Consider the following 12,873-nt stretch of genomic DNA (forward strand, 5'->3'; position numbering starts at 1 on the left):
GAAGAGGGGGGCAAAAGCTCACTTCATTGCCATTGTGGGGCATCTCTTCACTCCGCGAGAGCAAATAAGTCCTCAGTCGATTTTGTCCTACACGGGACAACACTAATGGAAGACAAAAGAAGAATGGGAAGAGGAGGAACGGAGAAAGGCGGGCGTAAAATAAAAATGATAAGAGAGATAGGAAACGAAGCACCCGTTTCTCTTCCGTTTCTACAAATGACACGCCAAAAAAATGAAAACGACTAGCAAACAACAAAGCGAAGGCCGAACAACAAATATGCCTAAAAAAAGCATGCTTGATTTGAATGGACTGACAACCGGACACGAACGGAAACCCGACCACGCGCGACAAAAAATCGAAGCAGAGTCAAGTTTATGTAAAGATCTACAACAATCAATCGGATGGACCATAGCTTAGATCGATGAGACATTGTCCGTTTTATTTTGCATGGACACACGCATGCACACACACATTTATTGGCATGCTAACAAAAACATGTGGATGTCCATAACATCATGCATTTTGCAACTCATTGAGCAGCCACCACACATGGAATGTTTTGAAAACTCAGATACTAGCGCTAACCTTTAGAGCAACTTCAATAGGACCACTCATTTCGTCTGCAGCCGTCCGTTTGGGTCCACGCCGACAAAAGTGAACATCCAACACGTGGATTCATTGTCAAAATGCGTCCGCTTCGCGTTCGTGACAATCCATTTCCGGTTTAAATTTGGAAGTGAAATGTGTCGGCGCGGACGCGAAGCGGATGCACGCGCGTCCTTTTGGTGTACGCATGTGGTTGTGTCTGCTTATTTAATTCGCTGACCGATCCCCACCCGTCTTTCTTCTATTATTTTAATATCACAGTATTGTTATTCACTTATTTTTCGTTGGATGCATGTATCGATCCATTTAAAAAAAAATACGACTAGATCGGCTAACAATCCAAACAAAAAAAAAAACAAAAACACTATCCGTTTGAGTTGAGCAGGTCCGGTTTATTGGTTTATTTCCTCATCTAGAACAGTACCGATTAATAAAAGTTTTAAACGAAGGACGGTGGCGTGTTCTCACTCCGGGCCCAGATGTCATACCCACGCGGAGGGCCCGCGAGACGTGGTGGTATATCCGGGGACGGTCTCCGCGCATCTGACTCTAGGTCTGAAAGCAACAGGGAAGGAGCTATGGAGAAGAAGCCTCGCGGCGCCGGCGACGGCCAGGGCGGTGGCGAGGCCTCCGGCAGCGTCGGAGGAGGCCTGGTCGACATCCTCCCCGAAGCGCTCCTGGTGGAGGTCGTTGGCCGGGTGGGGCTAGAGGCTGCCTGCTCCGCCGCAGCATCCTGCCGCGCCCTCCGAGGCGCCGCCGGTGCCGCCTTATCCTCCGTAGAATCCCTAGACCTCTCGGTGAGCTTCCTCCCTCTCTCACGCTCCCCGCCTCTCGCCAGATATGGTCTCCCTTCAACCTGGGGTTTGGTCGATGTTGCAGGCGTTTACGCCGACGAATACTATCGCGAATAGGATTCTTGCCGGTAATGGCAAGCTCCGCAACCTCACCGTCAATTGCAGCCTACTCAATGACTCTGCAGTCGCTGCTATTGCGAAGGAGAGCCTCCGCGAGCTCTCGCTGCTCAAGTGCTCCTCGTTCTCCCCGTACCTCTTTGTGGTGATTGGTGAGAGGTGCACCAATTTGAGGTATGGTTCTTCAGCAATTGCTTGTTTGCTTACATTACAGTTGGACTTGTGGTGGTAATAGCTGATACAGGGCTAAAGCCTAAAAGTCATGTTTGAGTCGAACACGAAGTAGGCAGGGCCTCAATTATATGGACAATGCTGTGTCTAACCGAGAGAGAGGTGGACTCAGCACGCAGAGAGCGGTCTGACTTGCCATTTCAGGGGGTCTGACCAGAGTCTCTCGTGCGTGTCGAGTTTGTCAGGATATCAAATAGTACCAGGGAAGAGTGCCCACTGAACAGAAGAGATCCCAGGGGATGTAGGTTTTGGTTGAACCTCGTCAACAATCGCCGGGTTCAACATGTCGTATATTGGGTTCAACATATTGGATGTCGGATATCGGGTTATATATCAGACGATATGTAGATATATCAGAGAAAATATATCTGGATTGTTTTCATTATTCTTGTTCAAAAACATCTTTTTAGTGAAAACAAAATTTACATTATTCTTGTTTTCATTATTCTTGTCGTCTAGCATAATAAATTTAGATTCCTAGTTTATTAACTTGTTAATTAAAAAACTATTTAAGACAGATTCACAAAGTTTTCACTCTAAGATTAAAGACAATACGTTATGTATGTGTTTCTACAAAACATTATACATGACTTTCATAATACAATGAAGTTATCAGTATATAATATTTTTCCACTGCTTTTCGCTAAACAATTGTATTCATCGACATACCAGTCTATATCAGTGGACATATCGCTCATATTGGTCAATATTTCAGTCCAAATCGGATGATATGTGCGAAAATGATATTTACAAAATGAAATATTATGTTTATATTGGTAGAGTCCCAAAACTGATATCTCAGCCTACATATATCTATGCTTCTTGACCTGGTACTGTGACTAGTGGAGCCAAGCGGCCATGGTATTAGTTGTGGAAGTTATTATTGGCACTAAGCCATGGAAGCTAATTTCATAACAGTATATTTCTTGAGAAATTGGATTAGGCGCTGTGAACTGTTGCCTAATATTATTGCATTGTAAGGTTTATTGTTGCCCAGGTGGGATGGGCATTAGGGAAATTTGATTTGTACCTGGCATAGTGATTGGTTAAGTTTCCGTTCTCTAAAAAATGTTTTGTTTTCATCTTGGACCAAATCCTGAGAAGTCTGAGCATATTGTATTTATTCAGATCAATTACACTGGAGATGGCAAACTTGAGCGGCAGTGAACATTTTGTGATCTGCCGTAAGTCCATAGCACACATGTTCAAAGGATGTGATTATTTGGAGGTGAGGTGTCTTTGTCACATATGAACATGATACCCTTCTGAACTTAGAAAGATGGAAATTGCATCTTTGAATAGTTTTTAGATTAGCATCTTTTGAGTACAGTTTAAGTAAAAAAAGAAAAGCAGTCTTTGAGTACTAAAGCATATATATATATATATATATATATATATATATATATATATATATATATATATATATATAAGGTTAAGTAATATTAGCCGTGAATTTTGAGTAATTACTGTTGGAATAAGTTAATTTGGTTGCTGTGTGTATATACCTAATCTGTCTTTCCAAATTTATGCATGCAGAATCTTTCCCTGAAATTCCCTCTGCTAGCTCCAGGCTCTGTTGATTTCGATTCTTTGGTGCCTGTTATGCCTAGTACCATCAAGGTACTATTGCTAATGCCTATAGCCAATTGGCAGGCAAAGAAACTCTTTCCTATAAGCTCATCTCTGAAGACACCCTTCAGTGACAGTCTAGAATCACTGTCTTTAGTTCTGGACATAATAACGGATGAACTTGTTACCTTCATCACTGGAAGTCTCTCAAACTTACTTGAGCTCTGCCTAGAAGACAACCCTGGAAGTGAAGCAGATCTGGACAATGATCTGACCAATATTGGGCTGCAAGCACTTGGTTTATGCCAGAACTTGACACATTTATCTCTTACACGCGGTAAGCAGGGTTGCTCCTCCACCTTCAGAAGGGTAAACGACTTTGGGCTGCTGATGCTTGCGGAAGGATGCAAGCAACTCCAAACCATTAGGCTTGGTGGGTTCTCTAAAGTGAGAGATGCTGGATATGCAGCCCTTCTCCACTCTTGCAAGGACCTGAGGAAATTTGAGGTCAGTACCGCCTCATGTTTGTCAGATTTGACGTGCCTTGATCTTGATGAGGCAGCAACAAAGATCACAGAAGTGAGGTTGCTATCTTGCGGTCTCTTGACCAGCGAAACAGCAATATCTCTGTCATCCTGCACCAACTTGGAGGTTCTTGATCTGTCAGGTTGCAGGAGCATTGCAGACTCTGGCCTGTCCTCCATCTCGCAGCTTTCCAAGCTAACTCTACTGGACCTTGCGGGAGCTGATATTACCGATGCAGGTCTGTCAGCACTCGGTAACGGGAGCTGCCCAATATCTTCCTTATGCTTGAGGAGTTGCAGAAGGATCACCAACAACGGCATAGCCTCATTGCTGTTGGGGAGTGGCACCATCAACAAAACTCTGGCCGCGTTTGATGTTGGGAACGTGCCAAGGATATCGGGCAGAGCTGTCACGTTGATTGCCAAGAACTGCGAGCGGATAAGCAGCCTGTGTCTCCGAAACTGCGTGCTCATCACCGATCCATGCCTCGAGACTCTAGGTTTGGACCGGCATGGCTCTGGCAAAAGCACCCTTAGAATGCTGGATCTCTCCTACTGCACCAGGCTGTCACGCAACTTCCTGAGGCTGTTTGATCCCCTGGTCGACCTGCCGCTGTTCCGAGGCCTGCGGTGGCTCGGCGTCGGGAAGAACGTGCTGGAACGTCGTGGGGGCAGTCCGACTGTAGCGGAGATCCTGGAGCGGAAGCCAGGGCTGACGATATGTGGCAGTAACTGTGAGATGGGTTGCAGGAACCAGTGCCATCCTGACGTTCGCACCCTGTAATATGCATTCTTCGTGACATTGCGGTTGGTGTTGTAATGCTCTGTTCCATTATGTAACAACACAATTCTTTGGTTGGTGTTGTAATGCTCTGTTCCATTATGTAACAACACAATTCTTTGGACCGTTTGTTTTCCTCATGTTGTAATTCTTGACTTTGGTTTTCTCATGTTGTATTGTAATGAACGGGTGGATTTGTACTAGGAGTTTAGATATGCAGCTTTCAAATTCTATTTTATACTTCCTTTGCCCCAAATCTATTGTGGCATAAATGGGTAGAAATGGATGTACGCGTAACTAAAATACATCATTTATTTCTGTGACAAATAATTTCAGACGGAGGGAGTATTAGCTAAATACCCATGCGTTGCAACGAGGATAACTTTATTCTAGCAAGTTGTGTTGGAAAATTTTGATTGGATTGAGATTGAAATATGATGTGTGAAGGGAAATTTTGATGGGAATCGATTTGGGTCAACATTATCATGCGAGCATCCGTTGTCACTTCTGCTCGACATTTGCTTGACACGTGATCAGGGACTAAACTCGCCACTTTTGCTTCACATTTGCTTAACACGTGGTCAGGGATTAAACAGTTTATATCCCTTCCTTATCTCTCCAGCGAAGCATATGATCCACACGTTTTCTTCTTTTCCAGGCTCATGCATTTGTTTCAGAAACATAACATTTGTTTGCAATAGCGAACGATGGCGGTACTGCTATGACATGCATTGGCAATGGCGGACGATGTTTTTGGAGCATCATCTCCATTGTAAAAAAATACACAACATGATCTATGTTGCAAAAGTTTTCTGTAACTTGACTTTGTTGCAAAAGTTTCTTTCGTAACAGTACCTATGTTGTAAAAAGACAGATTTTTCCCACTTTTGATTGACACGTGATCAGGGACTAAACAGTTTATATCCCTTCCTTATCTCTCCAACGAAGCATATGAGCCACACGTTTTCTTCTTTTCCAGGCTCATGCATTTGTTTCAGAAACATAACATTCGTTTGCAATAGCGAACGATGGCGGTCCTGCTATGACATGCATTGGCAATGGCGGACATGTTTTTGGAGCATCATCTTCATTGTAAAGAAATTCACAACATCACTTATGTTGCAAGAATTTCTTCCGCAATAGTACCTATGTTGTCAGAAGACAAATAATTTTTTCTGCAACCTAATCTATGTTGCAAAAGTTTTTTATAACATGACTTTGTTGCAAAAGTTTCTTTCGTAACAGTACCTATGTTGTAAAAAGACAGATTTTTTTTATAACCTGACCTATGTTGTAAAAATTCTCTGCAACATGACCTTTATTGCAAAGATTTTTACGAGATGATCTATAATACAAATGTTTCTGCAACATTACCTCTTTCACAAAAATGAAGAACATGGCTCAGCCCCTCAATGACACAGGATGTGATGGCTCGCGGCCCGGCTGATCTTTTTTAGATCAGCCGATGGACGCATAACAGCCATCTATCTTAATTGGATTTAGGTTGAGATATGTGGGATTATAAAGGTACGAAAAGATATGATATGATTTGAGATTATACATCTAACTGTGCAAATTACTTTTCCTGCGCTTATGAAGGATTTTTTGACACGAATCCCTTGTGTCTCCCACCAAGATGCATTGGAATTAAATGCTTGTTTCAAGCAGTTGTGTGCGCTGTGTATACATCGGCATGCTGCACCAAGTACTTTTCACAATAGACAAAATAATAATGACACAGCTTGAGGATTTCAAGATTTTGCTGAGCATAACCAATTTGAAGAAGCCAGGATAAGACCCAGATACGAGTTAACTTGAGCAACATCTATTAAGTCGAACTTTACATGTCAACTTCGGGACAAGAGGGATAATCAATCAACCCAGGCACGTCGAGTCATTAATCCAACCCAGAGAGGATAAGAAGATTGAAAAGTCTCAGATACTGCCGGACCTAACTGATTGCACGCAAAAAATTGCGTCTAGATATGGGAACTATTTTCAAAATCTCAGCACGGATAACCAGCACCAAAACCTCAGCTGCAGCAGGACGGTTGGAACCGATCTACATGAAAGCACCTCGGCCTCCTCTCCTGGCAGGGGATCTCTCATACGTGGTGTTAAACTTCTCGACCAACTCGTTCATTGTGCTGCAAGTCACCAAAGAGTACCATCAATACCAACATCAACAAATTATGATTTGAGGATACAGAGGAATACGATATCCACAAAAGGAGCATCTGACACATAACTTCAATGTGGATGTATGTAAATTCATTTATTCTACTCTGTTGTTTATATGCAACATTCTTTCTTATCAGCAGGTTTCATGATAGAAACTGAGGCATACCTTGAACAGTTCGTGAACATTGCAAGGTAAGTCATGAGGAGGGTGTCGTTGTATTCCTGGAAACAAAGGGAATATCACGGTATCATAAGATGCAAGCTTTAGTTAAGCAGTTAAATACACAACAAAATGGTGAGTTAACCTACCGTTAAGAAATCATCTTGGAATTTCTCCGATTCCATAGCTGGCAGTCTTCTTACGAGGCTTGAGACTTGCCTAAGAAGTGAATTATCCAGTGGAATATCACCTGCAGTCATGGAAGAGATTTAGTGATTGACAAGCGCTTACACAATTAGTTCAAAGACACTGCAACTGGCAAATATATACCGAGGGACTATGTTTAAAGCACGTGGATAAACAGCAGCCACATTTTGGAGAAAGATTTAGAACATAAAATCAGTGGCAAAAGACAAACCCTTTTGCATGGCACCAAGGTATTGCTGGATAACACGAACCCTGCTATTGAGCATCTTGATGGCACTGTGTATTCCTGTAAGATGAGCAGCCACTGCTCAAACATGTCGGTTAGTATTTTGTTTGAAAATGGTGCCTTCAGTAGTACAAGTACTGTATAACTCTATGACCTTATCCAAGATCCTAAAATGATGTTCACCAAAGGATTCTTACATTGAGTTGCTGCAGAGCCACCGTCAGATGGTTTTAGATGGGCAACATGATCTACAGATATCCTCTCTGCTTCTACAGTCTTAAATCAAATGTACATGTGATAAGCGTTCCTACCAATAAATCAGAACTAGAAAAACAAATTCATAGCTAGATCAACCCTAAGGGATTAGAGAAGGAAAAACTAACCTCAATTGTGTAATTTGATTTGACAAAGATGAGCTGTGGACCCCCATCGATAACATGCAACTCTTGAATTTTACAAAGGTGATAAAGAAAGAATTAGCAGCACAGATGGGAAAGTGAACAGGAAAAGAGCATTAACGCAACGAAAAACTCCAAACTAGTTACAGAAACATCAGAAGCGAGAAAATTAAGGGCTAACCATACTAATAATAGTGATGGCTACAAACTGTTATTTATATTAAGAAAACTATATAACAGCATGCATAGTTGATGTGCACCCTAAAGCAAAGGTCAATACAACGAACATTAAAAAATGATTCATGATCAATTGAACAAGGCAATGGCCCTGCTTCCTAACATACACAAAAACCATGAAGTTATACTATTGTGAACATGGGTAAGTCAGGTGAGTGCACATAAGAGCAGCAAATGGCACTATAGCTCATGGCTTGGCAGGTGTATGGCTCAAGGAAACCAACAGCAGCAACACCTACCAGAACTCGTTATCCAGGACAATTATTAGGAAGTAAAGCATGCTGTTAATAATAATAGTATGTTAGACATTGGATCGATCGATAGGGGTGTAGTCAACAAAGAAATAAGAGTTGTATCATATGTAATTTAGTTGAGTCTCTCCGATGTAGGCATCTGTACCTCCAGAGAATGAGCAAAGAGATAGAGGATGAGTTCAGTTTGCTTCCAAGTTTTGAAGTCTTTGGAGGTTAGGTTCGTCTATTTGGTAGCTCCCAAACCTCTCTTAGTCCTCTCATATTTTTATTTTTTATGTTAGCAAGAGGGCTGTAAATTCAACTGTGCTCTCATTAGTCTCATTTCAACATGTTCCTATCTCCCGCTTTCAAAACCCTAATCCCCTGGAAGCCATTCCATCTGCCGCCCTAAGTGGTTTCAACATGAACCAAGGTTGGCTCACATCATACATAAGACCAATTATGCAGAACCAAAAGAGAAGACATGCCAATATCACCACTGAATCATAATAGAAATTTAAGATCAGATTTACCTACCACTCTCATAAATTGTTACAGGGAGATCCTTCTGGGAGTGGTTGATTGCAGGATTCAAGAGAAGATAGACAGGGCTTTCATTAATGTCCATCAGCTAGATCATAGAAAAACAAAGTTACATGGAGGCAAATGAATATTACATACAGCAGATAGTATCCATGTTGAAAAGCAATATTCCTCTCAAAAGCGAGTTCCCAGTATGGTCTCTATTTATTTGGTGATGCACTTGAACAAAAAAGACCAATGTACCAGAGCTTGAGACTAGCTCTGCATCATGTCAATATAAGTAATGCATGTTGCTGCGGGCCATGACACAGGCCGTGCACCATTTTGACATAAAAAAAACATGTAGAAAAAAATACTTTACATCTGGTGTTAACTTGATTCGGTTTCAAAGGTAATGCTGGTCCATACATGTGGACTTAAGAGTTTGCAACAGTTGTATAGGTTCGATTGAGGACAGATGTAATATGCAATCTGCACAAAAGACTGAAACAAAATTATCTATGTTTATCCTACAGCCAAACTGAACCTCATCAAAAGCATATGGGGGTCTTGGTTTATGGATGGTTACCTATCATCCTTTCTACCACCCATTATAACACTACAACAAGAGAACTCCCATACTTCCATAGGCACTACGCAACTCATTTCCTCAATTTTGCAGGTACATGGATGGAATGCAATGACGCACAGTAAAACACTGACAAACAAATAAAAAACAAAATCACACTATGCACAGCAATACAAGAAATCATGTCCTCTACCCCGCAATGTTCTCTACTCCTCTTTCCACACGGCGATAAAAAAACCAACCACGTTCAAGAGTAGTACATCACACCAAATCACAATTGCACATTTTTTGGTAACAAGAGCAAGAACCAAACACATTGTCAGTCTCGAGGATTAGGAACTTGAAAACGGGATTGTAAGTACTCACAGCCTTGTGCATTAGGATGTCAGTATCCTGCACATCGCTTCCAGTTGAGTACCAGCCCAGCACATAGAATTCAGGGAACACCTTCTTATCTGCAAAAGCCACAATTGCAGCAAGAACCAATCAGACCACGCACAAACCCCAAATTATATTCCTGTATACTGGCGTCACCAAACCCTAGAAACACACGAGATTCGCGGTCGGCTTACAGAGCTCAAGCTTCTTCTCCAGGAAGGCGCGCTCGAGCGTGCCGGTGACGGGGTCGAGGACGAGCTCGAAGCTGTTGAAGATCTCGACCGTCCGCCCGCGCTGCACCCCGATCACGCACCCGAAGACCCTCGGCGGCTCCGCGGGCGCCGAGGAGCCTTCGGCGGAGCAGGAGGCCTGGGCCTTTCCCGGCGACGGGGTCTCGGCGGGGAAGGAGGCCTGGGCCTTGACGCGGGTGTAGTGGTCGGAGACGTTCACGATGACGAGGGGGTGGAGCTTGAAGGTGAGGCCGCTGCTGGAGGTGGCCGCGGTGGAGGGGGGCTGGGCGGACGCCGCTGGATCAGAGGGCGTCGACATCGTCGGAGGGGGAGGGGGAGGGGGAGGGCGACCGGTGCCCTAGCTAGCGCCGGCCAGATGGGAGACAGCGACGGCGAGGGTCCGTGGTGGGGTTTTGCGCTGTTGTCCTTTGGCGTGCCTGCTTAGGTTTCGGGCTTGTATACAGTGGTCACCTGTTGGACCCCGATGGATAACCTAGGCTCGCTGGGCCGGAAGAAAGGTGTGGTTAAGTAAATCGGGCCAGACAATTAAACGGACCCAATCTACTGCGGCAAATCCTATTTGACGCTGCAGGCTTCGATTAAAGTGCATTTTTCTTAACCGGCGCCTGCAGCGTTCAGTCATGGACCCATCAGGAGGGGGAGGAGGGTTCTGGTTTTGTGAAGATTCCAGAAGCTTTTTAGATTGGGTTTTTCATTTAGATTTTTTCAGGACTGGTTTTTCTTCGGGTTTTTTTTCTTTTTTATTTTATTTACTATTTTTTTCATTTTTTATTTTCATACTAATTTTTATATAATTTTTCTTTTTAAAAAAAAAATGCACCCACTTTTTGTTTAACTTTTTTCAAACGAACAAATATTTTTCCAAATCAATGAAGCCTTTTTCAATAAATTTATGAACTTTTTAATTTACACAACATATTCAAAATTGTAAAAAACCAGAACCGGTCTTTTTCCTGAACCAATAACACATCACATCCGTAAAAAACAAGCCTAGCAAAAATGAACGGTAGTGGATTTACTTAGTGGGCCACGGGCCGTTGCTGGGCGCTGTAGGCGCCAGTTGCCCGAACCGGCGCTTAAAGCGCCGATTAAGAGCTCCCATCTGTTGCGCTCCTCGCAACCGAAATTAAGGTGTACACCTTTGTTGCGAGGTTCGAATATCAAGGTTCACAATCTAGCGAAGCATGCTTTAAAGTTGGGGGTTGGTCGCCATGTTTGATTAGGTCACCCCGGAAATCTTTCTTTCGTCCTTGTAAACCTTGTGACGGTTGAATAAAAGCTTTGCAAGATTGTCTAAAAAAAACCTTTGTTGCGAGGTTTGCCCGGCTAAGTAGAGACGGTGACCTTTCCTATCGTTAGGGTTTAGCTATTCTCTCGGCGCCGTCGGCATCGTTGAGCCTGTCCTTCCCTCTCTGACTCCAGCCGGTACTACCCCTCGCGAGGGGCTGGGTCCGCTGCGGCGTGGGAGACCCCTACAAAAGGCCCTTGGTAGTGTTTCGAGATCGTTGTGAACCAGGTGATGGGTTACTCAAGATCGTTTTCATGGCTAGCCAAGGAAGTTCTTCGGCTTCAAGGGGCAAAGGAAAAGAATGCCTAGCTAATCTTTTGGAGGAGTTGGCTTAGAAGGAGGAGGACCTCGATGATGTCGTGTTCGAGGACGATGACGCGCCTGGACAGGAGGACCTCTGATAGATGATCTTAGTGCGCGTTCATTTGGACAAGGGGTTTAGCTCCTACTGGTTTTTCCGTAACATTAAATCAACTTGGGACCTAGCGAGGCCAGTCAAGATCAAAACCTTGGAGGAGAACCTGTTTCAGATGGAGTTTAACTGCTTGGGAGATTGGGAGCGTGTTACCCAAGGCGACCCATGGCACTTCAGGGGCCATCTAGTGATCATCGCTCCATACGATGGCTACACGAAATATTCATCCATTGAGTTGTTCAAGTTCGAGATCTGGGCTAGAATAATTGATTTGCCGATAGCGTTCCATGGGAAGGTGAAGGTGTTGGGGAACGTTGCATGGGAAACAAAAAAATTCCTACACACACGAAGACCTACCATGGTGATGTCCATCTACGAGAGGAGATTTGGATCTACGTACCGTTGTAGATCGCACATCAGGAAGCGTTAAGAAACGCGCTTGATGTAGTGGAACATCTTCACGTCCCTCGAACCGCCCCACGAACCGTCCCACGAACCGTCCCGCGATCCGTCCCACGATCCGTTCCGATCTAGTGCCGAACGGACGGCACCTCCGCGTTCAGCACACGTACAGCTCGACGATGATCTCGGCCTTCTTGATCCAGCAAGCAAGACAGAGAAGTAGATGAGTTCTTCGGCAGTGTGACGGCGCTCCGATGGTGGTGATGCTCTACTCCTGCAGGGCTCCGCCCAAGCTCCGCAAAAATACGATCTAGAGGAAGAACTATGGTGTCTAGATCTGAGTTGCACGTGCAAAAGTTGTCTCAAATCAGCCCTAAATCACCACTATATATAGGAGGGAGGGGGAGGAGGCTTGCCTTGAGGACCAAGTCCCCAAGGGTGCACCGGCCAGGAAGGAGAGGGGGATTCCTACTCCAATTAGGATTGGAAAGTGGAGTCCTTCTCTTCCTTCCCACCTCCTTTTTTTCTTTGGTTTTCTTCTCTTGGCGCCTAGGCCCTCTTGGGCTGTCCCACCAGCCCACTAAGGGCTGGTACGCCACCCCTAAGGCCATCGGGCTTCCCCCGGGTGGGTTGCCCCCCTCCCGGTGAACTTTTGGAACCCATTCGTCACTCCCGGTACAATGTCGGTAATGCCCGAAAACTTTCCGGTAACCAAATGAAACCATCCTATATATCAATCTTCGCTTTCGGACCATTTAGGAAA

The 12,873-nt window shown here is 44.1% G+C and overlaps 2 protein-coding genes across 2 annotated transcripts; one reads left to right on the forward strand and one right to left on the reverse strand.

The window, feature by feature from the left end:
• The first annotated feature begins 1,164 nt into the window (after positions 1 to 1,164).
• Positions 1,165 to 4,861, forward strand: LOC123408847 (F-box protein At-B). The gene is made up of 4 exons (XM_045101887.1): positions 1,165 to 1,404; positions 1,487 to 1,692; positions 2,878 to 2,977; positions 3,286 to 4,861. Exons 1-4 carry the CDS (start codon positions 1,186 to 1,188, stop codon positions 4,624 to 4,626), a joined length of 1,866 nt encoding a protein of 621 aa, XP_044957822.1. The 5' UTR covers positions 1,165 to 1,185; the 3' UTR covers positions 4,627 to 4,861.
• Positions 4,862 to 6,369: 1,508 nt separating this feature from the next.
• On the reverse strand, positions 6,370 to 10,414 carry LOC123409568 (COP9 signalosome complex subunit 6). Its single transcript, XM_045102432.1, has 9 exons — positions 9,949 to 10,414; positions 9,743 to 9,831; positions 8,803 to 8,896; positions 7,781 to 7,842; positions 7,595 to 7,673; positions 7,383 to 7,475; positions 7,114 to 7,214; positions 6,971 to 7,026; positions 6,370 to 6,770 (listed from the first exon to the last, which is right to left on the reverse strand). The coding sequence occupies exons 1-9, from the start codon at positions 10,301 to 10,303 to the stop codon at positions 6,686 to 6,688; spliced, it is 1,014 nt and encodes a 337-aa protein (XP_044958367.1). The 5' UTR covers positions 10,304 to 10,414; the 3' UTR covers positions 6,370 to 6,685.
• Between the last annotated feature and the right edge of the window lie 2,459 nt (positions 10,415 to 12,873).

This window comes from Hordeum vulgare, chromosome 7H (genome assembly GCF_904849725.1).
Source record: "Hordeum vulgare subsp. vulgare chromosome 7H, MorexV3_pseudomolecules_assembly, whole genome shotgun sequence".
NCBI classification, from domain to species: Eukaryota; Viridiplantae; Streptophyta; class Magnoliopsida; order Poales; family Poaceae; genus Hordeum; species Hordeum vulgare.